The 12,492-nt window shown below is 35.4% G+C and overlaps 1 protein-coding gene across 1 annotated transcript in view; it reads right to left on the reverse strand.

The window, feature by feature from the left end:
- Nucleotides 1-12,492, reverse strand: part of ITGAV (integrin, alpha V) — an 81,239-nt gene that overhangs the window by 21,054 nt on the left and 47,693 nt on the right. Inside the window, exons 11-16 of the mRNA XM_004674459.2 lie at nt 11,627-11,679; nt 11,010-11,212; nt 6,027-6,218; nt 3,897-3,942; nt 2,492-2,599; nt 894-952 (exon numbers count right to left, since the gene is read on the reverse strand). Coding sequence (XP_004674516.1) covers nt 894-952; nt 2,492-2,599; nt 3,897-3,942; nt 6,027-6,218; nt 11,010-11,212; nt 11,627-11,679 — 661 coding nt within the window. The remainder of the gene's footprint in view (nt 1-893; nt 953-2,491; nt 2,600-3,896; nt 3,943-6,026; nt 6,219-11,009; nt 11,213-11,626; nt 11,680-12,492) is intronic.

Genomic DNA, 12,492 nt, shown 5'->3' on the forward strand with positions numbered 1-12,492 from the left:
CTTCTAAAATTCAGTTCTTCTTTAAGTACTTTCTTCAAAAGAAATGAATATAGATTTTTAAAACCACAAACCTCTTTCCAAGTTTTTCTAACTGTTGAACTTCATGTCAAATTCAGGCAAATATTCAGGGTTATTTTTTTGCTTCCCTGTTTTTGTTCCACCCACAGTAACCTCCTTGCTGTTTTTCAAACACAACAAGCATATTCTTGCCTCAGGACCCTTGAAAAGTGCCCTTTTCTCTGGGCAAAATCCAACTCTTGATATGCCAAGCTCCTTCACTTCCTCTGGGCCATCCAGCGATACCTTATTTTACACCCATGTGACATTTCAAGCACAAACCCAAACTCAGCAGTTCAGCCCTCTTCTTCTTTCTCATTACTCCTCAATGCTGGTTACTAACAAACGGACAACACTTGACAACAATTACTTTACCTGTCTGGTGCTCAGGACCACATAACCATGTTTTTGGAAATTAGAGTCAAGACACAATTTGCTAATTGGTTTAAATTCAGTGCCTTTTTTTCTTCTTTCTTTAACTCCTCCTGCTCCTAAGATCATGGCAGGAGGGACAGGAGGGGTAGGGGAGAGGACTTCTCCAAACTTTTTAGCAGACCATCTACTTACAAACACAGTTACTCATTTCCCCAGGAGTTGATTTACTGCATGTTGGCAACTGCCCTAACTTTCTGAAGACAGTTGTTAGCATCTAGTGGGCATTACTTCTGAATTTACTTAAAAGTTGTCACACAAAATAATGTTGCAAATTTAAATGCTTTGAGCAAAACCTTTCAAATGAAAACTCAACAGCCTCAACTATTCAAATATCTTAAAACATTTTTTAAGAGCTGTTTATGCAGCATCATTAAAATAATAGTTTTCAATAGAACACTTACTAAGTTTCCTGGGAAGTGCTCCTTTGCCATCTGCCTTTAAGCAGAACCTGACATTAAAACTGTGGGAAAAGAAAAAATATATACACAAATCTGAGAATCCAGTGCAGGCAGAATCACCCAAATCTCACATTTCAAATACATATTTACATTGTGGTGATTTATATTTTTATGTCTTACTATTATTCTTAAAGCACAAAATTATACAGAGTATTTAAAACATAGTTCCTTTCAATGCACCTTTATGAGAAAGAAAAATAAAATTCCAAACTATTTCCCAAGTTTACAGGACTGTTGATAATAGAAATAAGGGTGCAGTGCAGATTTAAAATAACAATTTGTTTAATAAAAAGCACCACCAAAGCTTCTTTAATTAATAATCTCCTCTAGAATAGTACTTCTCCAAATCTGCCAATAGGTCATGAGTGACCAGCACCTCAAAATACGTAATAAATAGGACTGGCAAAATTTTGGGAAACTTTTATTTACATACATGTGTTTACTGGATTCTGATAAAAACTTTGTACTATGTGCTATAATAAAAAAAATGTGAAAGTTAGTGTGCTAATGAGTACATGATCAGTCTCTGAATTATTAGCATTTATAAGCATATTATTAGCAACTTCACAGGGACATGAAGTGTGAGTGAAGACAAGAAAGGCAGCAAAACCAAGTCAAAATCTTTAAAAACAAGTTCTCTTGCAATCAATTAAAAAAAAAAAAAGCAACCACTACTGAATTTTTAGTACAATTCACTGATAGAAATAAAAGTTTGAGGAATGATTTCTAATAACTATAATAATAGAAAAAATGAGAGAAAACATCTTTTCATTAGCTGCTTTTCTGAAATAAAATTTTCCCAATTTTAATCATTCTACTCTTAAGTTCTCTCTGAATTTTCTGTGTGAGCAAGGAACATGAACAGTGCTTCCCAAAGTGGGGTACTCAAGGTGATTTTAACAGCATAAAGGGCAATATCTTTCACTATTAATTTCAGATATATTTTTATATGTGTGTGAGAAAAATACTGGTTTCCCCTACTTTTAAAAGGTGCTTTAAAGTATCAGTCATTATAAAGAAAAAGTTTTAGATGATCATAAATAAAGGCAAAATGAAAATAAGCAAAAATCAAACAATATAGCAAAAAGTAGCATAAAAATAATGGAGATTTGAGGAACATTAGAGAAATATTCAGACATTAAGTTGACAAAATACTGTCTTTTTCTTTACAAGCTAGTAAAGAAACAAGTGAACAATATACTGTAACCAAATAATATTTTTCATATAGCTATTCACAGACATTCAATCTGAAAACAATCATATCTTATCAAATGTTCATAGGCCTTTCTATAATTAATGTTAAACGAGATCTCAGATCTTACAAAGTTTTCTCCTTCTTTTTTGAAAATATTCATTATGCATACATCATTAAAAAAATAATTTATACTTGTTTATAGCCTATTTCCAAAAGCCTTCTACTTCATATTTTGGACAGTAGTTCTTTAATCTATGACATGAAAGTAGAGTACATTCCACTGAAAATGCTTCAGTTCCTACCTTCTATAACAATGAAAAAATAATCTCAACAGTAACTGTCTTACCAGGAAACTTTGAGATCTGTCCCAGGCAGAGGGCAGGTTTTATTGTCTTGATTCAAGATGCTAGGGTACACTTCAAGGCCGGCATTTACAGTGATAACTGGTCTGGCCCTAATTAAAAACATTAAAAAATTAAAGGATTAGTCTCAGCATTTTAGGTGCACATTCACTGTATATACAGAACAACGTCTACTAAAGCCTTGTTTATAATAGCAAAAAGAGTAGAAACAATCTCAACAAAGATTCAGCAACATTTCCAGTATGGAGGGCTGTTTTGATTTTAATGCTGAAAGTCCCGCATTCCTGGGAAATCCCTCTAGGCAAATCAGGACAGTAGGCTAGCAGGCCGGTGCAGCTGAATTCAATCTACTAAAGCTGCATGGTTAAACAAGTTGCAGGATATCTCCCTAATGAAGTGACCTCTTTACAAGCAAGATATGATTGTGGTATGAGAGGGAAAAAAACCCACACTGTACAAAGAACGTGTACACACACACTGATACACACAAGAAGCACACATGATTTTTTAATACCGAGAACATTTTTGGTACAAAAATAATAAAGTAGAAATTGGTGTAAGGGAAGGTATTGGACTTTATTCTATGTCCTTTTAGTATTGTTTGAATTTTACTATATGCATGTATTCATTCATGGACAGCCATTTTAAGACCTGAAACACTAAATGAAAATAAATGTGGACCTCCAAAACTCAGACATGTAGGTTTAAACTCTGAACAGTCACACAGTAGGCCTGGTCAGTATGACGTCTCGATGATGATAAATCCTGAGTGTGAGCACATACTGCTCAAGATCTATAGTCGGAGTGGCCGACCCCACACCCCAAGCCCCAGCACCAAGCTACTTTTCCTGTATAAACAGAGCCCATACAAGGGTATACTTCTTTATCTCCTGGAAGTGCCAGAGGATTCTAAAGCATGAGGAATTGATGAAACTCAGAGAATCACTGGGAACACGTGTGAAGCTGGGAAACAGTTGGATTTGATACACAGATATATTGCTCGAATCAAATCATTCATTTTGAAGTCATTCCACAGTGTCCTTGTGATCACAAAATGTTATGACACACACACCAAGTTAATGCTTGCCTCTTAGAGGAAAATGTAAACTCAAACAATTTTTAAAGAGAGATTTAAAACATGGGAATACCTCTGAATGTAATTTAAAGACCAAAGAGGGATAGTTCTGAATGCTTTTCTAAGTTAAAAATCCATACCCTTTCTTGAGATCTCCTTTTGTAAATACTTTTTGCCTATAGCAAATTTTGAATTAAAAAAGCAAGTACTATCACTATATTAAGAACATTAAACTGGAAATCAAACACTGGGCCTTAACTATAAATTTTCAAATAATTCGAATGAATCCCATGTTATATGATACAGAAACTTACCTGTACAAGACGGCTCTATCTACACCAAAAGCTCCTACAATTAAGTCTTAAACAGAATAGAAAAGGCATGTTAATAGTAGTGGCTTTCAAAATTTATATACCATTCTATAAAACATTCAATTCAGATAGTAAAGATTTAGACATAGTCTCAAAACCATTCTTCAACAAGAGGTTAAAATATAAAATAACTCTAAATAAGCTACCAACGATGGCAAATGTTCACCATAAAACTAGTCCTTCTTTCTACTGACAAGATCTTTTTAAATCTTTTTAACCGGCACTCAAAAATAAAAAGCAGAAACAAGAAGGAAGCGTATAACACCCCCCCAACACTCACACACACACACACAGCCACAAGGAAGAAGAATATAGATGTTTTTAGTTGTGGGTTTTATATTTCCATAATTAAAAACTATTTCTGAAATTTAATTTTGTTTCAAATACAATACAAAAACAAGAAAGGTAAATAACATATATTGAGAATGATAACAAATTACATACAAATGAACAGAAGCATAATGTATGATTAGTCTTTTATAGTAGCTGGTACAACTAGTTTGCCATTAGTATAAAATGGAATCAGACAGGAAGGGCATGAAGCTAAATTTAAGGAAGACCTTTCTAGGCAGAACAGAACATCAGAAGCCATAACAAAGGAAGACTCCATTAGATAAAAATTAAGAACTTCCTGACTCCTAAAGAGCAAATATGACAAACTGGATAATATATGCAGGAATTAAATAGATATTATCATCAATATTTAAGGTCCTAATACAGCTTTTCAGGAAAAAAAATAAGGAAAATAACATACCAACAGAAAAGGGGAAAAGATATAAAAAGGACATTCACAAAAGTAAATACATATGCAAACAAAAAATACTCTCATTAGTAATAAAAAAATAAATGTTTAAAAAATAACATTTCCACATATTATGGAAAACTTATTTTAGAAGAAAGGTGACAGTCAGTATAGGCAGATGTGCAAAATTGATCACTCACTGCTAATGAGTGCTTTAAAAAGTTGCAAAACCTTAATTTGGAGGAGTATCAAGTGTCTTAAAGAAATAAAAGTGCTTATCTTTGACATAGCAAATCTATAGCTTTGTCCTAAGAAGTAGCCAGAGGTATGAACCAGAATTATACATCAAAATCTGATGTCCACTAGAAAGGTCAAATAAGACACAATGGCTATTTCATAGAAGGGCAAACATCAAATCTGTGTTTTAGAAGAGTAAGTAATAACATTGAGAAATATTTCTGATACTTGAAGCTATTATTAACAGTGCATAAAAGCACGTTCCTTAATTCAAAAAGGTATGGATGCATTAAAAAATAGACCAGAAGATATAATTTGGTATGTTTTTATAATAAATATACTGCATTATAATAATCTCTTGAAATAAGTGATAATCTCTTAAAAAACACATAGTTTAGAATCAACTTCATGTCCTATATGTAAAAGCACTTCAAAGTACTTGTATATTCAATTAATGGTAACTGTTTCAACAAAAAGTCAATATAAATTTTCAGTATTTCCTTTCATTTAAAGAATATGTTCATTATGATCCTAGAACATTCTTCTGCTCCAAAGTATTAAGAACCAGAAAAAGGCTTCACTTCCAGTAATGACCCAAACCAGTAGGCAACTTTGGGCAAATTACCTTTCTCACTGTGTTCTCATCTAGAAAAACAACATAACAACTAGCTGAGCTAGCTTATGTAGCTGAATATGAAATGAAGTATTTCTTTAAAAATCACAATTACTTAAGTCCCTAAAATGCTAGAATAAAAAAAAATTGACAGATGATATTTAAAAACTTAGAATGAGCATTTAGCACCTCACATTTCATTGTTTTTCTCACATTTCATTACAGACTTCAAGACAATAAAAGAAAGTAATGCAGAGTGCTTTATATTGTAAGTTCCCAAGAAATAAAGTTGTCTTTGCTCCCTCAGCCCTTCAATAGTGAGAAGAGTACCCTGAAAATCAGCAGCAGGGACTTAACATACTTGGAAAAATGCTTCAAATAGTGGATCAAAATGATTCATAACATAAATTAATAGAGCAATAATGTATTCTTTGCTATTACTATAGAAAAATCTTAGACTCTATGTATTCTAGAAAAGCACCTGGGTATCCATTTCTGTCTATATCTGTGGCTCCTTTCATTGAATAACCAAAGCTTGGTGGCATGCTCCGAGCAGCCCACTTCCCTTCAAGGATTTGAGATGGCGCTGCATTCAAGCCTGTGGATCTTCCATTGAAAATATAAACAATTCCTTTTTTATCTTCACCTCCGTATGGAGCAGCAATTGCAATATCTGTGGGGAAAAGTAAGGGCAGAAAGAGGGAAAAGAAGAGGAGATGGAAAAAGAAGTAGAGAGATGAAGGAGGGCAAGGATGGAGAGAAGTATTCATTCTTGTTATTTATAGGGAGAGATCGCAGCATTTATAGACTCATTTGTCACAATACATAATGATCAATAGCATACTCTTCATGTACAAGCAATGACAGAATTCAAGGAGATTCAAGCAAAACTGGCTAGAAATGATATTAATACATGGAGTCAGATACTCTGAATCTGACCACACACAAGTTACTTGTCTTTTCTGGACCTCAAATGCCTCAACTTTAAAACAGGTGGAAGGGGGCACATTGAAAATATTCACCTGAGGTTTCGTTCTCCCAAAATTTTGAGTTAATTTATCTGTAAGTAGTTTTTGGTTTTTTTCACAGCTAAAGTCAATCTGTTTCAGAAATCTGAACATTCTGATTTCATTCTTGATCTCAATAAACTTATTTTAAAATAATGTGTGAAATTCTTAAATCTAAAAATAGCACCAAACTATACCTCTAAATCTAAAAATAGCACCAAATTATACCAAATTATACCAAATTATACCTCTAAATCATTTATAGTGTTATCAACTAATGTTACCTCAGTAAAAAAATATAATAATGTGGGCCCTCCCTGGTGGCGCAGCAGGTCAAAGCACAGCACTGAGAAGCTAAAGCCACTTCAGCCTGAGTTCGATCCCTGGCCAGGGAGGTGACCCACATAGCATGGCAGAGCTCTCCTGACCTGCCCGCCACTCCCACACTGCCACAGCAGTGTACCTCATCGATCTGCCTGTTCTGCTCCCTACTCTGTCTCTGGTGAATCCTCTCACCACTCCTGCACCTCTGGCCTGTACCCCAGCTCTGTATGAATAAAATAAATCTTTAAAAAGAAAAAAATATAATATTCTCATGTGCTTGAATAGTATTTTGAAATGAGGCTAAAACAATAAATCAAAAAAGGAAAATTGAAAGGTGAAACTGCCATGTCATTTATATGTTAATTTTCATTTATTTGATTATTAATAGTGTCAGGAATTTTAAAATATGCATTTCTATGTCAATGCATACATATGTGCATGTTTGTGTCTTTTTCCTTATCATCCTTTACCTGTTCTTTTGACTACTTGAATTAGTTCTTCACCCAAAATAAAGTGTGAAATTCTTCAAAAAGAAAAAAAAATACGATCACGATAACCTTTTTCAAGCCCTAGAGTACATTACAAATATGTCCATCTCTTTCCAACTCTGTTGCTACCACCCTAGACAAGTCATTTTCATGCTTTGCTCGAACTCCTAGAGCAGCCTAACAGATCTCCCAGTTCCACTCTTGCCCCACAATCCATTCTTCTCAAAACTGCTGAAAGTTAATCATATGTCACCTTCTTAAAGATATACAATTATTTTCCAAAGCATTTAAACCTTACCTGATTCATCCATTCTTACCTCCCACCCACCCATTTCATCTTTATTCACTCTTGTTATAATCCTGGCCTCATCTGTTTCTTAAACATTCCAAGACTGATAGCTTCCATCTCTGGAATTATGTTTGCTGTTCCCTCTGTATTAACAGTCAACACTCTGTTTTTTTAAGATGAGTGTCTGTTTATCCACAACATAAGTCAAATGCCATTTCACTGGCTATCTTGCCTGTCCACAATGAGGCAATATACTTTCCCTACTGATGATGCTTTGTCTCTCACATGACCTAGTTTTTGTATTAACCCAGTGCCTTTAGCTTCATCGGAATTTACACATTTGTTTACTCTGTGACGCTTCCACAAACTGAAAGCTTCATGAGAGCAAGGACAAGTCCATTTTGCCTATCACAGAGCTTATGTACCAGCCCTTCCATACAATCTCACTTTCCTTAAAACATCCAAGCTGTTTTAAGCCTTCTGAAGGCCAAGTCACCAGAGACATCAGGCATCTTTATCACAGACATTTTATTTTGAGGTAACATTGGCTTACATTATCATTGGTATTTTGAAAGTATAAGATCTCCCCACTCAGAGCAAATATTTTACATTAGGCCATTATGCACAGGGTTATCTCAACTGTGATGCCTACAGGACTTATTTATATAAATGCTGCATCCTTCTAGGATGCTAAGTTTCTAAAGGATACGAACAGGCTATAATTTTTAGCATAGTGCTTGGCCTGTGGTAAGTACCAGCTAAGCATGTACTGTACTTTAAAATAAAAAGGTAGTAATAAATTATGTAGGTCTTTTTGAAGCTTCAAGAGCTAAGTATAACTTTTTAATTGGCATATACATCAAGAATGTACTCATTAAAATATAATTTCCTAACAGAAGATGGTTCTAATACTTAGAGGTTATTTAACAAAAATTACCCTGAACTTTTCTAAACCCTTCCTTATTTTAAACATTCTAATCATCTCTCCTCTTGGTTGGCATCTGTCCAGCCTGGTGCGTTCCATTTTTCTCTACAATCAATCCATTTCTTCCTTTGATCATTTAAGTTGCACATCTGTGGTTTTTCCCCCCTCTCCCTTTTTGGAGGTATTGACAAATATTTCACATCACTTTACTGTTTTGTTTTATGATCCCTTTGACAATACCTAAGGTCCCAGGAGCAATGCATAACAAAGAACATAGGTCATTAGGAATAAACAAAAAGAGGTCTACATTATAACTAACAGCAATTAATCATACATGTAAATATAAAATGTACATACATATCAATTTTAAATATATGTATACATAAACTATTATTACATAAATACAGCTCAGATCATTTTCACTAAAGATATTACCATCCACATGGAAAACCAAAATCATCCTTTATGGTATTTCACTAAAAGTAAAATTCCTTTGTAAAATCTTTATAAAATTTCAACACTTTTCTAGTTGTTGTTTATAATCATTGTGCTCACAAATATGATATTACACACCTCCCCTGTCTTGCCTGCTACCCTCAGCTGTGTACTTCAGTGAATCTGCTTGTTCTGCACCCCTACTCTGTCTCTGGTGAATCCTCTCACCCCTCCCCCACACCTCTGGCCTACACCCCAGCTCTTACATGCATAAACAAACAAATAAATCTTGAAACAAATGAATGAATGAATAAAGTAGTAACAGGGCAGCAACACCCGAGAGGGAAGAAGGTGGCTTGCAGAGGCCCCTGCAGATACTGACTTGGGCACATGTCAACCCTGGGGCTCCTGAGACCTGGCACTGCACTGCATAAGAGGATGCATGAATGGGCCTCCATGAGGGTGACACACTACAGGAAAGCTCCAGAAGTGAGGACACAGAGTGAGGACTGCTGGCTCAAATCTGAGGCTCCTAACAGAAGAGCGGAAGCCTGAGTCAGGCCAGGGCACTGGGCTTCCTTATATATAAAGAAGAGATCCCCAAGGAAGTCCAGGATGAGATCTGAAATCTCAACCAGCAGGAAGCAGGAAGGAGTTTGAGGTCAATGTTTTCCTTTTCCACTACTACCTAGGAGACATAAAAAACACCTGTATTTCTTAAGTTTTCTTCTTCAATTATAATTTTCTTTACATGTTAAGGGATACAGCCCTATATACTATTTGTATAAATAAATCAACAGTTCAAGTGTCCACTCTGCGATTTCTAAAAAGGTTTTTAATGGTATTCTTTGTGGTAATTTGTAATCTATATTTCATTCTCTAGTAAAAAGCTTTCCTTGAGAAGGTATGTAAAGCAATTAATTAAATTATTAAGTGGGACTATTATAAAACTATGGGCTTAGGCCTTTGATTTGCTCCCATGCGAGTGGAATAATATTGCTCAACATATTTTAGAAGGCCATAACAACATGAATGGCAAATCAAACCTCTGAGCTATGCATTACAGTCAGCATAGTCTTGACAAATGTGCCTTGGAATATTTTTTAGTCATGTATCCAAATGGACAGCAGAGGGTGCTACCACTAAACAGGACAGAAACAAAATCAGAAGGTTGGCTGCAGGTTCCTGGGAATGCAGTCCCTGTCAGAAATACTTAGTCATGCACTTTGAGGCTGCATGCATAGCAATAACAGAAAAAAAAATTTTATCCTTTTTTTAAAGAAAAAGAGCAACCTATCATTAAGCCTGTGATGTCAGTCACCTTCACTCAATTCTTTCCAGGAAGGAGGCATACCCATGTGAGCTTCTACAGTAGAGGTAGCAGGACTATCCCAAGTGGACACAAAAAGCAGAAACCCGGGCTCTCCCTGGTGGCCCAATGAGTTAGGATGCAGCACTGCAAGCTGGCCAAAGCCCATTCAGTGCCAGTTCAATACCCAGCCCCAGAGGTGATGCACAAGGCGCGGCAGACCTCTCCTGACCCACCTGCTGCTCCCCTCAGCAGTGTACTTCATCGATTCACCTGTCATTTCCCCACTCTGTCTCTGGTGAATCCTCTCACTGCCCCTGCACCTGTGGCTTATACCCTAGTTCTGTATACATAAATAAAAATAAAGCTTAAAAAAAAATCAGAGGCCCTCCCTGGTGGTGCAGTGGGTTAAAGCACAGCACTAAGAAGCTAAAGCCACTTCAGCATGAGTTTGATCCCCACCTGCCCCGGCGGTGACCACATGGCGCGGCAGACTTCTCCTGACCCGCCCGCTGCTCCCCTCAGCAGTGTGTTTCCTTGATCTGCCTGCTCTGCTCCCCACTGTCTTGGGTGAAACCTCTCACCACCCTGCACCTCTGGCCTGTATCCCAGTTCTATATGCATAAATAAATAAATCTTTTTTTAAAAAAATCAGAAACTCATACTTGCTTAGCTTTTTGATCATACCATTGAAGCCATCCTGGTCCAGATCTCCCAAAGGTGCTATGGCACTGCCAAACCTTGCAAAAACTTCAAAACCATTCAGCTTGGTTGTCTGGAAGTCTCCTGACGGTCTTTGAAGAGAAACTGACACCTGTCCCACCTCTTGGAGTTTGCCATCAGAACCTCGATCCATGAAAAGAGGTGCTCCAATAAACACATCTGCATAACTAACAACACAATCATTTTTACCAAAGCAATATCAAATTCCAGTTGAAAATAATTATTTTCTTTCTTATTAAAACTTACTTAATAAAACTTAGTTTTACTCTTTCCACATCTCTCACAGGCACCTTGAAGCATAAAATGATCATTTCAAAATCAAATTTTGCTTCAATTCTCTTAAGAAACTATGAGTAAATTATAACAGTATTTTACTTCTTTATATTTTAGAAGCTACTGAAAAAAATTATTACCAATATAGGGGTTTTCTAGTATTTCTGATAGGCTACTTCAAACTGTTCCTTAACTAGATAGATTTAGCAGGGAAAAAAACACAGAAACAGAAGGAAAAAACGGTTTAGTTTTATAAAGTATTCATAAACACAAGATGAAAAGTGTCTCCAGTAATATTTTAAACTTACTCATCCCCATTAATGTCAGTAGCAGCAACAGAAAATCCAAAATATGCAGCCATCTGGATAACAAGATGAAAATGAAATGTTTACATTTCATCTAACTAGTTTAGATAACTAATTTGTAGTATATATAATAAATATAAAATTTTTTTCTTTATATGGTGTTTCAATTTAAATTTCTCTTTTTACTGTACCAACACAATGATAATTAGGTAATAAAGCTTATTTTCAAAGATTTATGAGCAAAAATATATTCTGTGTATGCCATTTCAATGTCTTTAACAAATGTCACATTAAGTACAACCCATATCCCTTCGAGGACTCACCTATTATTTCCCCTCTTCTCTATAACCCCCCCAAAACAAGCCACAGACATCCTAAAGGAAAGATTAATCACAGACAGAAATTTTAATTGACTCTCCAAACTTAAAATTGGTAAGTATACAGCAAAGATAATACTCTTTACTAGCAAATAAGAGTTGGCTCACTATTGGTGGAACTTACAACTACTCTAAAGAAATTAGTTTGCTAATCAAAACTCTTCCAAAAAACAAAAGCCCAGAACCAGATGGTTTCACAAGCAAGTTCTAACAATATTTCAGTGATGAGCTAATAACTAACCTGCTTAAATTCCTTCAGAAAGCTGAGAAGAAATACATCAGAAAGCATTTCATGAGGCCAACATCACACTAATACCAAAATCAAGCAAATACAAAAAAAGAAAACCACAGGCCAATCTCCCTAATGAACACAGATGCTAAAATCCTCAACAAAATAGTAGTAAACCAAACCCAACAACGCATTAAAAGGATTATACACCATGACCAAGTAGGATTTATGCCAGGGACACAGGATGATTCAACATTTGAAAA

The sequence above is a fragment of the Condylura cristata genome, unplaced genomic scaffold, assembly GCF_000260355.1.
Source record: "Condylura cristata isolate star-nosed mole 26May11 unplaced genomic scaffold, ConCri1.0 scaffold00002, whole genome shotgun sequence".
Classification (NCBI taxonomy): Eukaryota; Metazoa; Chordata; class Mammalia; order Eulipotyphla; family Talpidae; genus Condylura; species Condylura cristata.